Genomic DNA, 18,027 nt, shown 5'->3' on the forward strand with positions numbered 1-18,027 from the left:
GCGCCGACCTATGGCGTGGGGCCCTCGTGTGGCCCCCGTGTTGCCCTTCCGCCTACTTAAAGCCTCCGTCGCGAAACCCCCGATGCGAGAGCCACGATACGGAAAACCTTCCGGAGACGCCGCCGCCGCCAATCCCATCTCGGGGGATTACGGAGATCTCCTCCGGCACCTCGCCGGAGAGGGGAATCATCTCCCGGAGGACTCTTCACCGCCATGGTCGCCTCCGGAGTGATGAGTGAGTAGTTCACCCCTGGACTATGGGTCCATAGCAGTAGCTAGATGGTTGTCTTCTCCTCATTGTGCTTCATTGTTGGATCTTGTGAGCTGCCTAACATGATCAAGATCATCTATCCGTAATACTATATGTTGTGTTTGTCGGGATCCGATGGATAGAGAATACCATGTTATGTTAATTATCAAGTTATTACCTATGTGTTGTTTATGATCTTGCATGCTCTCCGTTATTAGTAGAGGCTCCGGCCAAGTTTTTGCTCTTAACCCCAAGAGGGAGTATTTATGCTCGATAGTGGGTTCATGCCTCCATTGATATCCGGGACGAGTGACGGAAAGTTCTAAGGTTGTGGATTGCTCGTTGCCACTAGGGATAAAACATTGATGCTATGTCTAAGGATGTAGTTGTTGATTACATTACGCACCATACTTAATGCAATTGTCTGTTGTTTTACAACTTAATACTGGAAGGGGTTCGGATGTTAACCTGAAGGTGGACTTTTTAGGCATAGATGCAGTTGGATGGCGGTCTATGTACTTTGTCGTAATGCCCAATTAAATCTCACTATATTTATCATGACATGTATGTGCATTGTTATGCTCTCTCTATTTGTCAATTGCCCGACTGTAATTTGTTCACCCAACATGCTTTTATCTTATGGGAGAGACACCTCTAGTGAACTGTGGACCCCGGTCCATTCTTTTATACTTGAAATACAAATCTGCTGCAATACTTGTTCTTTACTTGTTTTCTTGCAAACAATCATCTTCCACACAATACGGTTAATCCTTTGTTACGAGCAAGCCGGTGAGATTGACAACCTCATCTGTTTCGTTGGGGCAAAGTACTTTGGTTGTGTTGTGCGGGTTCCACGTTGGCGCCGGAATCTGCGGTGTTGCGTCGCACTACATCCCGCCGCCATCAACCTTCAACGTGCTTCTTGACTCCTACTGGTTTGATTAAACCTTGGTTTCTTACTGAGGGAAACTTGCCGCTGTGCGCATCACACCTTCCTCTTGGGGTTCCCAACGGACGTGTCAGCTACACGCATCAAACAGCAACACAGATCAGGAGCTTCAGACATGGCTTTAGAAGACGACACACCTAGTCGCGTCGCCATGGTAACCGCACATGGTCATCACCTCAGTGCAGGTGTAGTTGAAGACTTCGACTACACCTGCACTTAGGGTTGGAATTCGAGCCGAGCCGAGCCAGCTCTGCTTGACTCGCTAAAGCTCGGTCAACAATCAAGTTAGCTCGACTCGACTCGTTTAACAATCGAGTCCAGATTTGAAACTCGGCTCGACTCGCAAAGCTCGCGAGTAACTCACGAGTAGCTCGTTTAAAACTATCAAATAGAACATGTAAAATATACAATACATTTTCCCAAATATTTGGGCATGAATGATGAACAACAAGCATTAGGATTATGGTACCAGAACAATATAAACCACAACGATCAATATATCATTAGAATAAGATTGCCAAGTTGAGAAACCACAAATATAGTTTCCCATTTTGGTGGGCTTGGGCCAACTTCATTTTTACCAAGCTAAACGAGCTACTCGCGAGTTCGATGAACTCGAAAGCTTGAACTTGTTTAACGACAAAATATGAACTTGGCTTGGCTCGTTATACACCGAGTTCGAGTCGAGCCGAGTGATACGTCCCAAATGTATCTATAATTTCTTATGTTCCATGCTACTTTTATGATGATACTCACATGTTTTATACACATTATATGTCATATTTATGCATTTTCCGGCACTAACCTATTGACGAGATGCCGAAGAGCCAGTTGTTGTTTTCTGCTGTTTTTGGTTTCAGAAATCCTAGTAAGGAAATATTCTCGGAATTGGACGAAATCAACGCCGAGGGGCCTATTTTTCCACGAAGCTTCCAGAAGTCCGGAGAGGAAACAAAGTGGGGCCACGAGGTGGTGACACACCAGGGCGGCGCGGCCCAAGCCCTGCCGCGCCGGCCTGTTGTGTGGGTCCCCCGTGACGCCTCTTGACCTGCCCTTCCGCCTACTTAAGGTCTTCGTCGCGAAACCCCCAGTACCGAGAGCCACGATACGGAAAACCTTCCAGAGACGCCGCCGCCAATCCCATCTCGGGGGATTCAGGAGATCGCCTTCGGCACCCTGCCGGAGAGGGGAATCATCTCCAGGAGGTCTCTTCATCGCCATGATCGCCTCCGGATCGATTTGTGAGTAGTTCACCCCTGGACTATGGGTCCATAGCAGTAGCTAGATGGTTGTCTTCTCCTCATTGTGCTATTATGTTAGATCTTGTGAGCTGCCTATCATGATCAAGATCATCTATTTGTAATCCTACATGTTGTGTTTGTTGGGATCCGATGAATATTGAATACTATGTCAAGTTGATTATCAATCTATCATATATGTTATTTATGTTCTTGCATGCTCTCCGTTGCTAGTAGAGGCTCGGCCAAGTTGATACTTGTGACTCCAAGAGGGGGTATTTATGCTCGATAGTGGGTTCATGCCTCCATTAAATGCGGGACGGTGACGAGAAAGTTCTAAGGTTGTGGATGTCTTGTTGCCACTAGGGATAAAACATCGATGCTTTGTCTAAGGATATTTGTGTTGATTACATTACGCACCATACTTAATGCAATTGTCTGTTGTTTACAACTTAATACTGGAAGGGGTTCGGATGATAACCTCGAAGGTGGACTTTTTAGGCATAGATGCATGCTTGGATAGCGGTCTATGTACTTTGTCGTAATGCCCTGGTTAAATCTCATAGTACTCATCATGATATATGTATGTGCATTGTTATGCCTTCTTTATTTATCAATTGCCCAACTGTAATTTGTTCACCCAACATCTGCTTATCTTATGGGAGAGACAGCGCTAGTGATCTGTGGACCCCGGTCTATTCTTTACATCTGAAATACAATCTACTGCAATTGTTCTTTACTGTTCTTTGCAAACAATCATCATCATCCACACTATACATCTAATCCTTTGTTTACAGCAAGCCGGTGAGATTGACAACCTCACTGTTACGTTGGGGCAAAGTTCTGTGATTGTGTTGTGCAGGTTTCACGTTGGCGCCGGAATCCCTGGTGTTGCGTCGCACTACACTCCGCCGCCATCAACTTTCAACGTGCTTCTTGGCTCCAACTGGTTCGATAAACCTTGGTTTCTTTCTGAGGGAAAACTTGCTACTGTACGCATCACACCTTCCTCTTGGGGTTCCCAACGGACGTGTCGACTGCACGCATCACCGAGTCGAGTCACAAGTTACTCATTTAGCTCGCGAGTTTCGAGTTTTAATTCCAGGCCTAGTCGAAGATGACCACATTGAACTGGAAGGTGGACACCTTCTTGAAGACGAGGAACTGGCCTATCTGCAGCTGATGAGCGACGGCGAAGGCCGCCCACCCCTGGTCGATGTACACGTCATCGCCTTCTCTACCGTAGTCATCCTCCAGTAGCAGCCTGTGTTGGTGGTGACGACGATGTTCAAAGGGACTTCTCCGAACCACCTGACGAAATCACGAGGGATCCGTAGCCGCTCGAAGGTAGGCTTGAAGACGATGCGCAGGAACTGGTCCGGCGCAACGTCCGGCTGGAAGTGGCCGACGTAAGCCACCCTTCGCTTCTTGGACGGTCCCTCGTCGGGGTCTGAGGTGACCCAAGCTTGAGCTTCTCAGTATGCGAGAAGAACACATGGCATTAGAGGTGTGCCTGCTCACAAGTATATATATGAAAACGAACATTGGAAACATGTGATGCCTCATACATTGGATCACACGACACTGCCCTCAAGCTAAGTCTAGTGTGAAAGATATCACACACCCACGACTAAGTTTGAGGGCAGCACCTTGCCTTCCATTGTGCCATTGTTGAATCATTGGTCAATGCAGTACACAAACAAAAAGGAGGCCTCATATGTTGGATCACAAGGCAGGCAAAGGGACTGTTCGCAAACTAAGTCTAGTGTGCAAGTCATATGGCACACACGACTAAGTTTGAGGGCAGCACCTTGCCTTCCAGTGTGCCATTGTTGAATCATTGGCCAATGCAGTACATAAACATGGAAAGCAAGATGCATAGGCCTCATAGAATGAGCACGTATGGAGGAGATGTTTGACCTGAACCAATGACATGGTGAAGTTCAGTCATGCCATAGGTTCTGATCAATCATGCCCTCGCACTACGATTACCGGTTACAATCATCGGCCTAGTTCAATCTGAAACTACACAATGTACAACTAACTACACAATCTAAAAGAAACTACCACGACTGATTCTGCACAACAATCTCAACAAGCTAAACCCCAGAACAAAAAACCCTTTCCCTCTTTGCATGCACAGTAAAATCTACCAGTTTCACCAATCCAAACCCCGATCTACGAAGGATCTGCCGCAATCCGACACTATAGTAACAGATCTAAGCAAATCGTGACCGTGAAATGCAACAACTGGACAAGAACTGCAAGAAATAGGGACGAACACCATCGTCAATCCGACCGCTATCCTAACGGAAACCCTATCAGATCTACTGTGCATGTCGTCCGAAATGCCCCAGAACGACATGTTTGAACAGAACGAGTACGAAAGTGAGAAGGAGGGGTCGCTACCGCCATTCTTCCGGCTGAGGTCGAGCTCGAGATCGCGGGCGAAGACGAGATGCCGAAGAGGACTGCGGACCTGATTGCGGCCGATGTGGAGGTCCTCGTCGCCGACGTCTCCTCCTCCGGTAGCGGTGGTCCTCCGTGCGGCGGTGCGGTGGATTGGTCGGCGGGTGGGGAACCGCTGGGTGATGTGACAGTTTGGGGGAGGTGAGAGTGCGGTCGTGACTGTGAGGAAGGAGAGGGGAGTGGGTGGGCCTAATTATGGCGCGTGTTCCCGAAGGGACGCGGCGTCTCCGCCTCCCTTCTCCACGCGTGCAGGCTTCTGGCCGCAACGGGCCTGGCCCCGGAGAAACTGCCATTCCGGGCGTTCCTCCAGGGCCTGTCCCGGGGGTTCTTTAAAAACCGGTTCATGCAACAACGCAGTGGGCTGCATGCATCCAAACAGGCCGAAAATTGCTCCCCCCATGCGAGCCAAGGGGGATGCAGGCTACCAAACATTCCCCAGGGGTGCGGTGCTTCCACGTGATGGGTTCGCAAAGAGTGGGGAGGGCTCAATTAAGGACCCTGATGCAATAGGCTCACATGTGAGTGGTAACGATGATCACATCGGTCGATTGTTTACAAGAGCCCTTTTGCGGATACCATATCAATCGAACAATATTCAATCCACCACATGAGTAGGACAAAGGAGACTCGGGTGAATTATGATCCGCGGTGGATGGCGTATGAGACCCCTGGAAACCTAAATCTACACTTGTAACGAATAAATTCGGATGTATACTATATCAATTGTGCTACTTAAGTGGGAGTAACATGAGTAGTAACATCACACATACCAAGATGTTTTGGTGACGTGGCATGATAATAATGAAGAAAGAAAGTGAGGCGATAACTAGCTATGTTACCATAACATCACATATTCCAAGATAAGATGAGTCTACAACATAATTAGTTACACAATGCATGAAACCACATCTAACTTACTACCCACTATAAAGGTAGTAACATAGAGTAGTAACATGTGCATGATACTACTCTATTCTATGTTACTTCCCACTATGACTAGTCTAATTTTTTTATCTGATTTACGCCATTCAATGAAAAGAGTGAAATGGTAAAAAAGTAGCAAACCTTTCATCAAATGGGACACAATCTAGATAAAATCCGCAAGTGGGGCCAACTTTCGTATTTTTTTTTTGTAATGATAGGGGTATAAATTGTTGTTCACTCTTTTGTAATATTTTTTTTTCAAAACTCTTTTGTAAAACTAGGACTAACATTTCAACACCTCGATACTTTTGAGACCTTTGATACAAATAGAACCTACATTAGCTATACCAAAAAGAAAGGATGGAATTAGTCTTCTCAAAAAGGGTCATTTGGAAGCTGTGAATAAACGAACCAGCCTTGATTACCTACTAATAACAACCTTGATTAGCTCGTTGTTGGCTACAGATTAGCTTTAAGCTAATCACTGCCCAAAGCCGACGCTTTAAAATCCCCCAAAACGCCCCTCCCTCACCTTCCGGTTTTCAAACACCACTGTCGCGAGCAACACAACACTACGCCAAAGCAAAGCAAAGCAGAGCAGAGCAGAGCGCCCGACCCCAGAAGCAACAACCGGAGCCCGACGCCGCGGCGGCTAGGGTTTCCCCTCGACCCTGCATTGCGGAGGCGCCGGCGCGCGCGGCGAATTCCGGGGAGCCCTCGCTTGGTTTGAGCGGTGGACGGTGGCGCCGGGGCTCAGATCTGAGATGGCCGACGGCGGCGAGGAGGGGAATGCGTCGGCGCACAAGGGCTCCTCGCGCCGCCGGGGCGCGGCGCAGGTGGCCCTGGACGCCGACGAGCTCCTCACGCTCATGCACGGCTCGGATCCCGTCAAGGTGGAGCTCAACCGGCTCGAGAACGAAGTGAGGGGTGAGTTGTTCGTTCCTGCCTCGCAGCGTAGCTACGGGATTCTCCTTCGTATTTGCTGGATTTTCGCTGCCCTTTTTTTCGAGTCTCAGGGTGCAATGTTTGGTGCTTTTCCCGTTGTTCCAGATAAGGATAGGGAGCTGGGCGAGGCGCAGGTGGAGATAAAGGCGCTGCGCCTGTCGGAGAGGGCGCGGGAGAAGGCCGTCGAGGAGGTAATCACCGAGCGTGCTGCGGATTTGCGTATTAAGCGTCTTCTGTTATGTTTTCGATGATCATTCCGCTTGATTTCGAGCTTGCTGTAGTGTCGGTGCGGGAGAAATCGATACTCCCCAAGTTTGGACGGGTTGGGGAAAGTTTGCCCCATAGAGGGAACAAGATAGATGTCTTCCTGTTTTTTGGCCGTGCATATTGTTTTGTTGGATTCATGGATTCAGAGGGGGTTGTGTTTCTCCTTCCTTTGTTGTATACTGAAAGTTCAGCATGACTTCACTGTTTTACTCCTAATGTATTTGGTTAGCATTTGTGTATTTTTTCTTGTTTCGGCTGACATGATGCTTCTGATATGGTTTCATTTTTTCCATCTTATACCCTTGTTGTTTGTTCATAGGCACAGAAGTACTAATTAGTCATGGTGTTAAGACCATTAATGTTGGACTATGGAATCTCCATTTTTGCTCTAGTTTCCCCCCTAATCGTAGTTCATAGTAGAATTGATATACTTTTACACGTGCTAATGTCTATGGCAGTCAAATCACTTTGGGCGCTAAATATTTTCGTATTCAGTCCTTGCTGACTTATTTCGCATGTAATCATGCAACTGTAGTTTGCATATTAATTGCGTCTCCACAATTCAGTTCAGATTTCTGAGTATACCCAAGGGATCAATATATTACACGCTTTAATCTTAGTTTGACGAGCAAGTTGCAGTAGCAAACACATGGAGGTATCAAGGTTAATCCCTTTCCTTGGTTTTCAGGTTTCCTTAGTTGCTGCCATAAGACAAAATGTCTTGTCAATGGGAATATAACTTTACCTTGCTATCGCCATAATGTTAGAGCAAAGTTTGTCCAAGAACGCATGTTTTGTTACAACTACAGAAAAATTTCACATTCTAGTTTGCGCTTGACAAAAATACACATAATACAATATTCTAAAAAGCCACACGAATGTCGAATCCTGTCAACTACAGTGGAGTCTGACATGTTGGACCTACTTGTTCGCGGAATTGGCATGCAAGTTTGGTAAGATGTGTAGCTTTTTTAGTCTTTTAGATGTAGCCTTTGGAAAATAGGGTCTTCGACATAAATTTAATTGGAAACAAGGTAAAGGAAGAATTGCTAACTATTTGTGTTTTAAGATTTGATTAAAAAAAACTAAATCATGGTTACATGATTCCATCTAAAGAATGACTAAATTATATGTTGCCGGTTATATTTTACATATTTTAATTCTGCAAGATGTCTAGATACATGTGATAAATAACTAACTCTTTGGAAGGAAATAAATAGTTTTCTTTTGCTTTAATTTATTTCAGTTAACTCTGAAAACTCACACACATTTTTTCATACATAGAAGTATATCCCCGCAAAAAGAAAAAAAAAACTATAGAAGTATAGAACTACAGAAATTTTGGCTGCTGGCTTTGGGCTCCCACATTGCAAATACACCTGTCAGATTCCATCTTATAAAGAGAATGGTGGGGTGTATTAAAAATTTATGTCAAATTTCTGAGATGTGTAATCATCCGATTTGTTTCTGGAAACATTTGTAGCTTTGTGAAATTTGCTTGTTCTTGTAACATCCCCAATTGTTTCTTTTTTCACTTTGGAAGTCAGTTTGTAGGCCTAACATGCTTTTCTAATTGGCGAACTAAGTAGCTCCTGGAAAAGTGAGTGACCCAAGTTGTGATGTTGGCCCAAATACAGAGCCTTTTGTCTGATCTTTTTTCATTTGGACACTGATTGATCTTTAGTTGATCTCTAGTTCCTTTGTTTGTTTTCACGATGTTTCTGGCTTTTTGCCTTGTAGTGCTATATAGTCTCTTCCGCTTTATTTGATCATGTGAGTCTTACTATTTCTTCATAAGTGAACTAATTGTGCATGCTAAAAAAAGAAATTTGCATTCAATTTTCTAAGCTTGGCATCTTCATCACTTAAGGTGATTGTGCCATTTTGTACGAGATACTTAGCTATGGGCAATGCCTGACATGTTGAGTAATGCTTGTTTGGCTTGGACTTTCCAGATACTGCTTGTTTATCAAATAAAAGTATGTATGCTCTTTTTTAATTGGTTAGGAAGCTATCTCCGTGATTACTTTTGTCTCTTGCTATGATGGAAATGTCCGTCTCAAGGACATTATAACCCAGTACTTTAATTATTGAGGTTTGTTAAGATGACCTGACACCCATACCAGCACTAGCATTAATGCATTATGTTTCTTGTGAAGTTAGTTACAGCTACAGTGTACAGTATGCATAGTTGCCGATGTTCTAATGAAAACTGGGATGTTCCCTGCTATGAAATAAGGAAAAACCAAGAAAACATAATTCAAGTTTTTAATTATTGGTGCTTTTTTATCAATTTTTTTATTGGTGCTTGTTCTCCATTTTTTTAAACAATGCTGATTTGTTATCTTGTGATGGCAGCTCACTGCTGAATTGGAGAAGCTGGATGAGAAGCTCAAGTTGACAGAGTCTCTCCTTGATAGCAAAGTACATTTCATACATTTTCTTTGGTTGCACACTCCCTTCTGAGTGCTCTCCGCTAAGTATTCATTTTATTTGTGCAGAATCTAGAACTCAAGAAGACAAACGATGAGAAAAAAGCTGCTATGGCGGCCCAGTTTGCAGCAGAAGCAACACTGCGAAGAGTCCATGCAGCCCAAAAGGATGATGATATGCCGCCCATTGAAGCCATTCTTGCACCACTTGAAGCTGAGCTAAAGCTTGCTCGGCAAGAGGTAGTACTATGTTATCCACCTCTTATCTCTCATTGTTCACCGTGATTAGTGTCATATTTTCTCACACTTTGCACCAACCATATCCACTGATCCAAATCCTTATGTGTACTGGGTGCATGTTTAGTATAATTGATAAAAGTATAACTTGGTTATTTCAGATTGCAAAACTCCAAGAGGACAACAGAGCATTAGATCGTTTGACAAAACAAAAGGAGGCAGCTCTGCTAGAAGCAGAAAGGACTGTACAAACTGCATTAGCAAAAGCTGCTATGGTTGATGACATGCAAAACAAGAACCAAGATCTGATGAAGCAAATTGAGATCTGCCAGGTATAAGGAGACATCTTTTATTTTCCAAGGTTGTTGGGAGAGAATAACTCTGCCAAGTTATTCCAGTATAGCTGCTAAGTGGTTTCCAATCCTGATTGCAGGAAGAAAATAAGATCTTGGATAGGTTGCACCGCCAAAAAGTTGCGGAAGTAGAAAAGCTTAGTCAAACAGTCAGAGAGCTTGAAGAAGCTGTCCTTGCTGGTGGTGCAGCTGCTAATGCTGTTAGAGATTATCAGCGGAAAGTCCAGGAAATGAATGTAACATGCTACCAATTAACCGTTGCCTATTCTTCAAATCTTCATTGGTTTATGCAAAAAAAAACTGATCCGTGCTCTTTTTGATCATGACACACTAGGAAGAGAGAAAAGTTCTGGACCGTGAACTTGCTCGGACAAAAGTTACAGCAAACAGGGTTGCTGTTGTAGTTGCCAATGAGTGGAAAGATGGTAATGACAAAGTAATGCCCGTTAAACAGTGGCTTGAAGAACGCAGATTCCTGCAGGTAAGATGATTACAGTTTGTTTGTTTTGAGGCACACCTGCAGTGGTGTATTCTCTTCCTTTATTCAAGTTTTATGCAACGAAAATTATCTCTACAGGGTGAGATGCAGCAACTACGTGACAAACTTGCTATTGCAGAGCGAGCTGCTCGATCGGAAGCTCAAGTAAAGGTGAAGATGGCTGTTATGTTCAATTTTTAGCTAAGCTTCTAAGACACCTATATATCTATTAATTGTGAAAAGAGTTCTCATATGTTTTTTCTACTCAGGAAAAGTATCAGTGGCGACTAAAAGTTCTAGAAGATGGACTGAGGGGGCCACCAAGTGGTTCTAGTCGTCCTCCTACAGAAGGAAAGAGTTTAAGCAATGGATCCTCCCGTCGGCTATCGCTGGGTGGAACTGATAATATGTCCAAAGTCTCCCCGACTGGTTTGTTAGCAAGGAGATCTCCATCCTTCAATTCAAGATCCTCTCTTTCTACTGGTAGCAGCTTGGTCCTCAAGCATGCAAAAGGAACTTCAAGGTCATTTGATGGTGGTACGAGGTCTTTAGACCGGGGAAAAGTGCTTGTGAATGGACCTCATTTACTCAATAGATCTACAGATGCTGTTACAGATTGTGAGACTACTGATAACTGGAAGGCTAGTGCAGAAGAGAAAAGTACTGAAACCACAAATAGTGACTCAACTGATATGGTCTCTGGTGTACTGTATGACATGCTGCAGAAGGAGGTGGTTTCGTTGAGAAAGACATGCCATGAGAGAGACCAAAGTCTAAAGGACAAGGATGATGCAATTGAGGTATGATGTTGGAGTTTCTAATTATTCTATTTTGATGGGACGCCATGTACTATGCTTTTGCTTAACGCCTTATTTACAGATGTTAGCGAAGAAAGTAGATACACTAACCAAAGCCATGGAAGTGGAAGCTAAAAAGATGAGGCGAGAGGTAGCTGCTATGGAGAAAGAAGTTTCTGCTATTCGCCTCGAGAAGGAACAAGAGAACAAGGCCAAGCGGCTTGGGAGTTTGAGAGGACCTGGCAACGCTTCTCAGGCACTTCCAGCAAGGTACGCCTCTATGAATGCCTTACATTTGAATTTGATATTCCAGCAGACCTCACAGACTAAATTTTATTTAAACTTCAAGTATGTCATATGCACTACAGTTCCAAGTACTCATAACTTCAATTACACATCATATTTCTATCGGAGCGCTGCTTAATGACTTTTAGCTGGCGGACTACCTCCAGTCAGCTAATGGGGTGTCTGGCTTGAGGGACCACCTTAGCCTAGGATGGTTGGTTCATCAAAGGATCATAAAATCTCATGATTTTTGTTGTGACAACCCTTAATATTTCTACAATACTCGTCCTATACCTTAACAAAACAAGTTATAGCTTAATTTGAAGTGCAGTTCCCCTGCATGGTTTCTAAAGAAAAAAAATAGTGAGTTAGGTTCAGAGTTTTGGTCGGATGTTCCATTTACCGTTTGGTTCCTCAAACCAAACCTTTCAAAATAATTCAGGTGGCTTGAGAGTTGCCTTTCTCAGGCTCACCAAATTATGCCCCATTTGGTCATTTGTTTGCTTGTAACCAATGAACTTGAAATGTTGAACACTGACTCTCCTAGTCCTGGCGACATCATTTCTGTAAATATTTGTTGTTAGCAGGCATTATCTGACACAAAAATAATGGCATGTTTGTAAGTTGCGGTGCTTCTCAGTAAAGTTTCAGTATTAAGTTTAAATACCAAAACTTCACCAACAAATACAATATTTCCAAATCTATTGCTTGGGTACAATGCTGACGTATTTTCTAGTGTGACGTAATATTATATTTTTATTTCACCTTCCATTCTGTTGCTTTGTTGCAGAAATGCACCGCGTGGTGGGTTGACGCGCAACATCCAATAACCCAGGTCTAACACCAGGCAGCATGATATTCTTTGATAGGTTCCGTTTCCCTTTGTGCTTTCCCCCCTTTCCACCCCTATTAATTTTTTGTGATTGAGATAGCACAGATGACCCTCTGATACCTAGATTGGGGAAAGAGTAGGCTCGCATCTGACACGACTTGCTGTAATGTAGTGGAAGGCAGTCCTTCGGTAAGGTTTAACCTTGCGGCACGCTCTCATTTTGTTAAGGCGGTGCACGTTGTGGTTGTATAGGCTGGAAGATCACGCGTCTTCTTCTAAACTATAATTTAGCTAGTGTGGTTGATTTTGCTTGTCCGAGTTGTGTTTGTGAATATCATTGTATCCTACTGTGGTCACCTTTTTTTTGTACCATTCGTTTGTTGACGCTGGCTTTTCCCTTGCTGGTCCTGGAATCAGTTTCTTGGCTTGGGATACCCTTTTGGAGCACTGGTTCTAGTCTCGAGCTGAATCAGAATGGAAGGGTTCTATTGATCGATGTTTTGCTTTCAATGGTACTGCTGGTAATTTGTTGCACCGATCTCCAGCTTGTGTGTATTGTGTAGTGTCTGTACTGTGGCATGAGTATTTCTCTGTACTGTCATGGCAACCCAGCATCTCTGGATCCTGGACGGGTTTGCTTTCAACGATGGTTCTCCAGGAACGGGATCCTCTAACTTGAAGGTGAAAAGTTAGAGCATCTCCACTCGTCCCCCCGAACAGGCCCCCGGCGAGCGTTTTTTCCATCCGGACGGCGTAATTCGGCCCAGTCGCGTCCCCGGTTCCTCGTTTTCGTCCGGATTTGGGCCTAAATTCATCCGGCGATCCCACGCCATCCCCGGCCCCCGGGAGCGCTCGGGGACTCCGGACGAAACGAAAGCGCGCGTGGCCCCAACTTGTCGGCGACAATGGCCTCCGATCTACGGCAAAACCCTCGTCTTCCCGATCTACGGCAAAACCCTCGTCTTCCCGATCTACGGCAATACCCTCGTCGAACGAAAGCTTTGAACTCTCAAGTGGTGCAACATAGATAGATTATATATATTTCGAATATAATTCGAATAAACATAAAAATTACATATAAAAACTTTAAAACTAACTTAAACTACTTCTTCTTCTTAGAAGGCCCCGCCTCATCGTCGTCGCGGCGACGCTTCCGGCTCGTCACCTCCTCGTCGGAGGAAGTTGACTCCTCCTCCTCGTCAGTGTCCTCAGCCTCTTCGTCGTCCTCCTCCTTTTCCTCGTCCTCTTCCTCCTCCTTTTCCTCGGCCTCTTCCTCGGCTCTGCTCCTTGGCCTCTTCGGACTCCTCCTCGTCCTCCTCGTCGTCGTCCTCGCCGGCCGGCGGAGGGGAATCGTCGGCCGCTCGGACGATGCGGCTTTGTCCCACCAATGTCGCCATCCGGGCGGCTTCCCTCGCTCGTCGGTGTCCGATGGCCAAGAGAGATCGCTCATGGTTGACGGAGGATGGTGATCAACGAGAGAACGAGATGAATGGCGTCGGCCGTCGGAAACCGTATATGTAGGTCTCTCGACGAAAGAGAGCGGCGGTTGCTCTTCCGCGGAGTTCGTGCTCCATTACGGCGGTTCTCGCATCGAGGCCACTTCGACCGTTCCCGACGAGTCGTTTCGGCTCTCCGATCCACTTCGCGACGGTTCAATGCGTCGAGGGAACTCCGACGATTGCCCTTCCCGGTGAGCTGCGCCGTCGCTATGCACGCGGTGGGTGCGCGTCCATGGGCTCGCGGCTGGAAAAATGGGCCTCCCCAGGCCAAAAACTTCATCCATCCGGCGCTAAATAACGCCGGATTTCGGCCTGGGGAGCCCCAACGGCTGGGGATGCTCTTAGAGTACTCTAACTTTCCTTCCTCCAAACCATATATCTAAAATCCAAATCATTTAATTTAATTTGCATAATACAAATTTGTGTCTTGCATTTGAAGTAATTACACGTACTGTAGAGAAAATTATGGTGTAATAAATTTAGTTTGGTTTTTAAACATCTACAGTAATCACCTTTATTAGTTAATTACAGTGCATAACCTTGTACTTATGCTACAGAAGCCTGACTTTGCTTCTTTGTTTTTCCTGACTTGACTCCTTCACGTTAGAGGATACGGTTCCGGTTCTCCAACGGCTCTGTGATTGATCAAGTCAATGGTCCAGCCAGTGAGACTCGATTGGGCAAGGATTAGAGCATCCCTAAATGCCAATGTTCGAGTAATGATATGATCAACAATGCATGTGTACTCCCCGCACCTCGCCTTCAGCAAAGCCTCTGTTTTCGTCACGAGCTGGTGTACCGGTTCCAGCAACAGACTTTGCAGTGTCCAAAGCACCCTCAGCCTTAATCGCTTCCACTTCTCACGCATTGAAGTCCTTTGCTGAGCATCACCATGCTAGTAGCTGCTCATAAGAGCAGGTACAATAGAGTCCAGTCAGCTGACTATAAGCCATTAAATAATATATTTTAGATGAGTTGGAGGAGAGAGAAGAGGAGAGAGAAGAGAGGTGGGCTACTATGCAATAGCCAGCTCTTGCACGTGCTCCTAGGCACCTTGTGAGAGTGAAAGGTGGGCCATATATTAGTAAAATACTACATTCTTATAGCCAACTATTATACATGTTAGCTATATGATGACTACAAATGATATGACATCTTGTTATAGCCAACAGTTGGCTATACTATTGGATTTGCTCTAAGGCTGGTCATAGTGGGTAGTATCATATAGTAGTATCATGTATATGATACTTTGCTATGATACTAGATCCATAATGCATAGTATCATAGACTAGTATCATAGTTTAGCTATATTAATTGATTTGTAGAATCCCAATACAAATTTGTGTACAAGATTTATTTGATACTAATTTTTCTCGTGATGTGCGCTATGATACAGTATCTACCTATGATACTCTAATCTTCTCTCTCATCCATAATTACCTGCCACATCAGCATTTTTGGTGGGGCTAGGATGCATGATACTAGCTATGATACTAGCACTATGGCTAGCCTAATCCCCAAGATCAGCCAAATGGTTCCATCTTTTTTGAAGTGGGGCAGCCTCAGTCTTTACAATCGATGCATACGATTTTTATAGCATTTTATTAAAATGTACCACAGAGAATAGACAAAAAATACATCACAAAACCCGAAGCCAACATTAAAAAAAAAAAACCTAAAGCCAACACTCAGCACCTACAAACTCAACAGGATTGGGAACAATCGCATACCCTAAGCTCCATCTACGAGCTCAAGTCGCCTTCCTAGGCTACTACCAAGTATCACCATGCTTTTAGCTGTTCGTAATCCCCTAAATCAACCACATGGCTGATACTGCAGCCGCAACATCCTTTTTGGGAATCATCTTGCACACTAGTTTCCATTTAGTTTTTTTCGAAATGGGGCATTGCCCAGCCTCTGCATCAATGTGATGCACACGGCTTTTCATTTATTTGAATTGTTCAAAAATATTCAGAAGTTTACATCACGGATCAGAAATGGTTGAGACAAGTATCAACCATCGGAAAATGAATAAAAACATAGAATTATCCATTTTGTATCCTACTAGTGTGTCGCCACCCAGTAGCCTGAAAAAAGAAGTCCTGAGTAACCATCAGCAGACGGTTGCACCCAATATCCATAGTCTCCCGCTGATCCTCCGGAAGAAGGAAATCCCATTGTTGGATCCAATACGCCGCACGCCGAATAACCTGCAAAAAATTAGTTCCCTTTTGTCTGTTAAAAATTATGTCATTCCGGTTTGTCCAAAGAGACCAAGCATACGACGAGATATGCCAATCCGTATTCTATTCTTATCCAATTTATGAACCCCATTAAGCCAATTACCAAACATATTAGTAATATTTGCAGGTGGCTGTATACCAAAAGTAAAATAAATCATTCGCCAAACAATTTTGGCAAATGGACATGATAAGAATAAATGATTTATGGTTTCTGGCTCATTACAAAAACAACATTTAGTGCATCCATGCCAATTCCGTTTCACCAAATTGTATTTTGTAAGCAGTACTTTATTGTTAAGAAACCACATAATTTTTTTGATCTTGAGAGGTATTTTTATTTTCCACAGATATTTGCGTAAAAAAGGAGTGTGACCATTCATTAAATCAAGATACATTGATTTGACTGAAAAAGTTCCGGAATCAGTAAGTTTCCAAACAAATTTATCCGGAGTGTTTGTCAGCTGTACCATCATTAACCGTTGACAAAGATTAATCCATTGATTCCATTTGTTTTTGTTAAAAGCCCTCCTAAAAGCAATATTAAGCGGATTTTGTGCCAACACAGTAGCAACTAAAACATTCTTTCGCTGTACTATGTTATACATCGCTGGATATTGCTGTGCTAAAGAAGTGTCTCCTAGCCAAATGTCCTCCCAAAACCGTGTATCGGATCCATTCCCCACTTTAAAAAAGCCCATGCTAAAAAAATCATCTTTCACACGCATAAGACCCTTCCAAAATGGAGAATCAGTAGGTTTCCCCTCAATCTATGCTACATTTTAAAGCCTAGAATAAACTCCTCTGCTGCCTCCTGAAAGGGTTTGCTGCCTCCTGAAAGGGTTTTTCATGATCACATCTAAGGAGCGCATGGTAGAGCGTTTCTTCTTCGTATCTACAAATGGGACAACTTGCTCAATTCCTTGATGTGTTGGAGACACAATTCACCGGAACTTGGTAGGATGTTTTTCACCACCCTCCATCATAACGCCATAATTTTCGGCACCACCTTTAGGCTTTCGAGTCCACAGAGATTTCCACATTGAGCTATGGTCTATATTTGGAGCTTGGTTGAACATCCTTTCGCGTCCATGTGTGCATGCTTTTGTTTATGTTGCGCATGTTATTTATCAACCTTCTCTGTGATGAGCCTAATAATGGGGTGAATCGTCACGGAGTTTTACTAAGTAATCAGGGAGGTTGTTACGTGTGCATCATCGCAACTTCCACAGCAGTACCATGGGTGGAGACAAATGGATCCCGAGATCCGAAAAAAAACCTTTAGTTTGAGAAATCCGAAGATCATATACTATAAAATTTAAAAGGAAATCGAAAAACATTTTGATATAGTCAATGATATATCTTACAAGCATGCATAATCTCACTTCAAAATTATTGGTACTTGGGGCTACACAAAATGACAAAACATGACAAACTTGGGAGTTCTGAAACTACCAGTAAAGCATGGAGTGGCATTGTAGAAGACAACAACTCGAATCTTGGAGCACAAGCAACGATCCTTTCTTTACATCTTTAGAACCATATCCCATTTTGAGTTAACTACAAAAAAAATACTCCCTCCGATTCATATTAATTGACTCTAGTATGGATGTATCTAGACACATTTTAGTTCTAGATATATCCATATTAAAGTCAATTAATATGAATCGGAGGGAGTATCACAATTGGATTCCGTTTATCAGGTGAGGCATGAATAGGCAGCATACGTGGACAGTTGGATGAGACGGGTGTGGGTCCCACTTGTCAGCCTCCCATATTCTCCTGGCCCCACCTAGGCAGTTCGTCTTAAATGTTACGCGCACATTGAACGA

The 18,027-nt window shown here is 44.0% G+C and overlaps 1 protein-coding gene across 1 annotated transcript; it reads left to right on the forward strand.

Annotated features, from left to right (window-relative positions):
- The first annotated feature begins 6,594 nt into the window (after positions 1-6,594).
- LOC124688279 (microtubule-associated protein 70-2) lies at positions 6,595-12,936 on the forward strand. The gene is made up of 11 exons (XM_047221979.1): positions 6,595-6,757; positions 6,881-6,966; positions 9,401-9,466; positions 9,544-9,714; positions 9,873-10,043; positions 10,145-10,300; positions 10,399-10,545; positions 10,642-10,713; positions 10,812-11,342; positions 11,422-11,609; positions 12,415-12,936. Exons 1-11 carry the CDS (start codon positions 6,595-6,597, stop codon positions 12,452-12,454), a joined length of 1,791 nt encoding a protein of 596 aa, XP_047077935.1. The 3' UTR covers positions 12,455-12,936.
- Positions 12,937-18,027: the final 5,091 nt, after the last annotated feature.

Source organism: Lolium rigidum, chromosome 2 (assembly GCF_022539505.1).
Source record: "Lolium rigidum isolate FL_2022 chromosome 2, APGP_CSIRO_Lrig_0.1, whole genome shotgun sequence".
Taxonomy (NCBI): Eukaryota; Viridiplantae; Streptophyta; class Magnoliopsida; order Poales; family Poaceae; genus Lolium; species Lolium rigidum.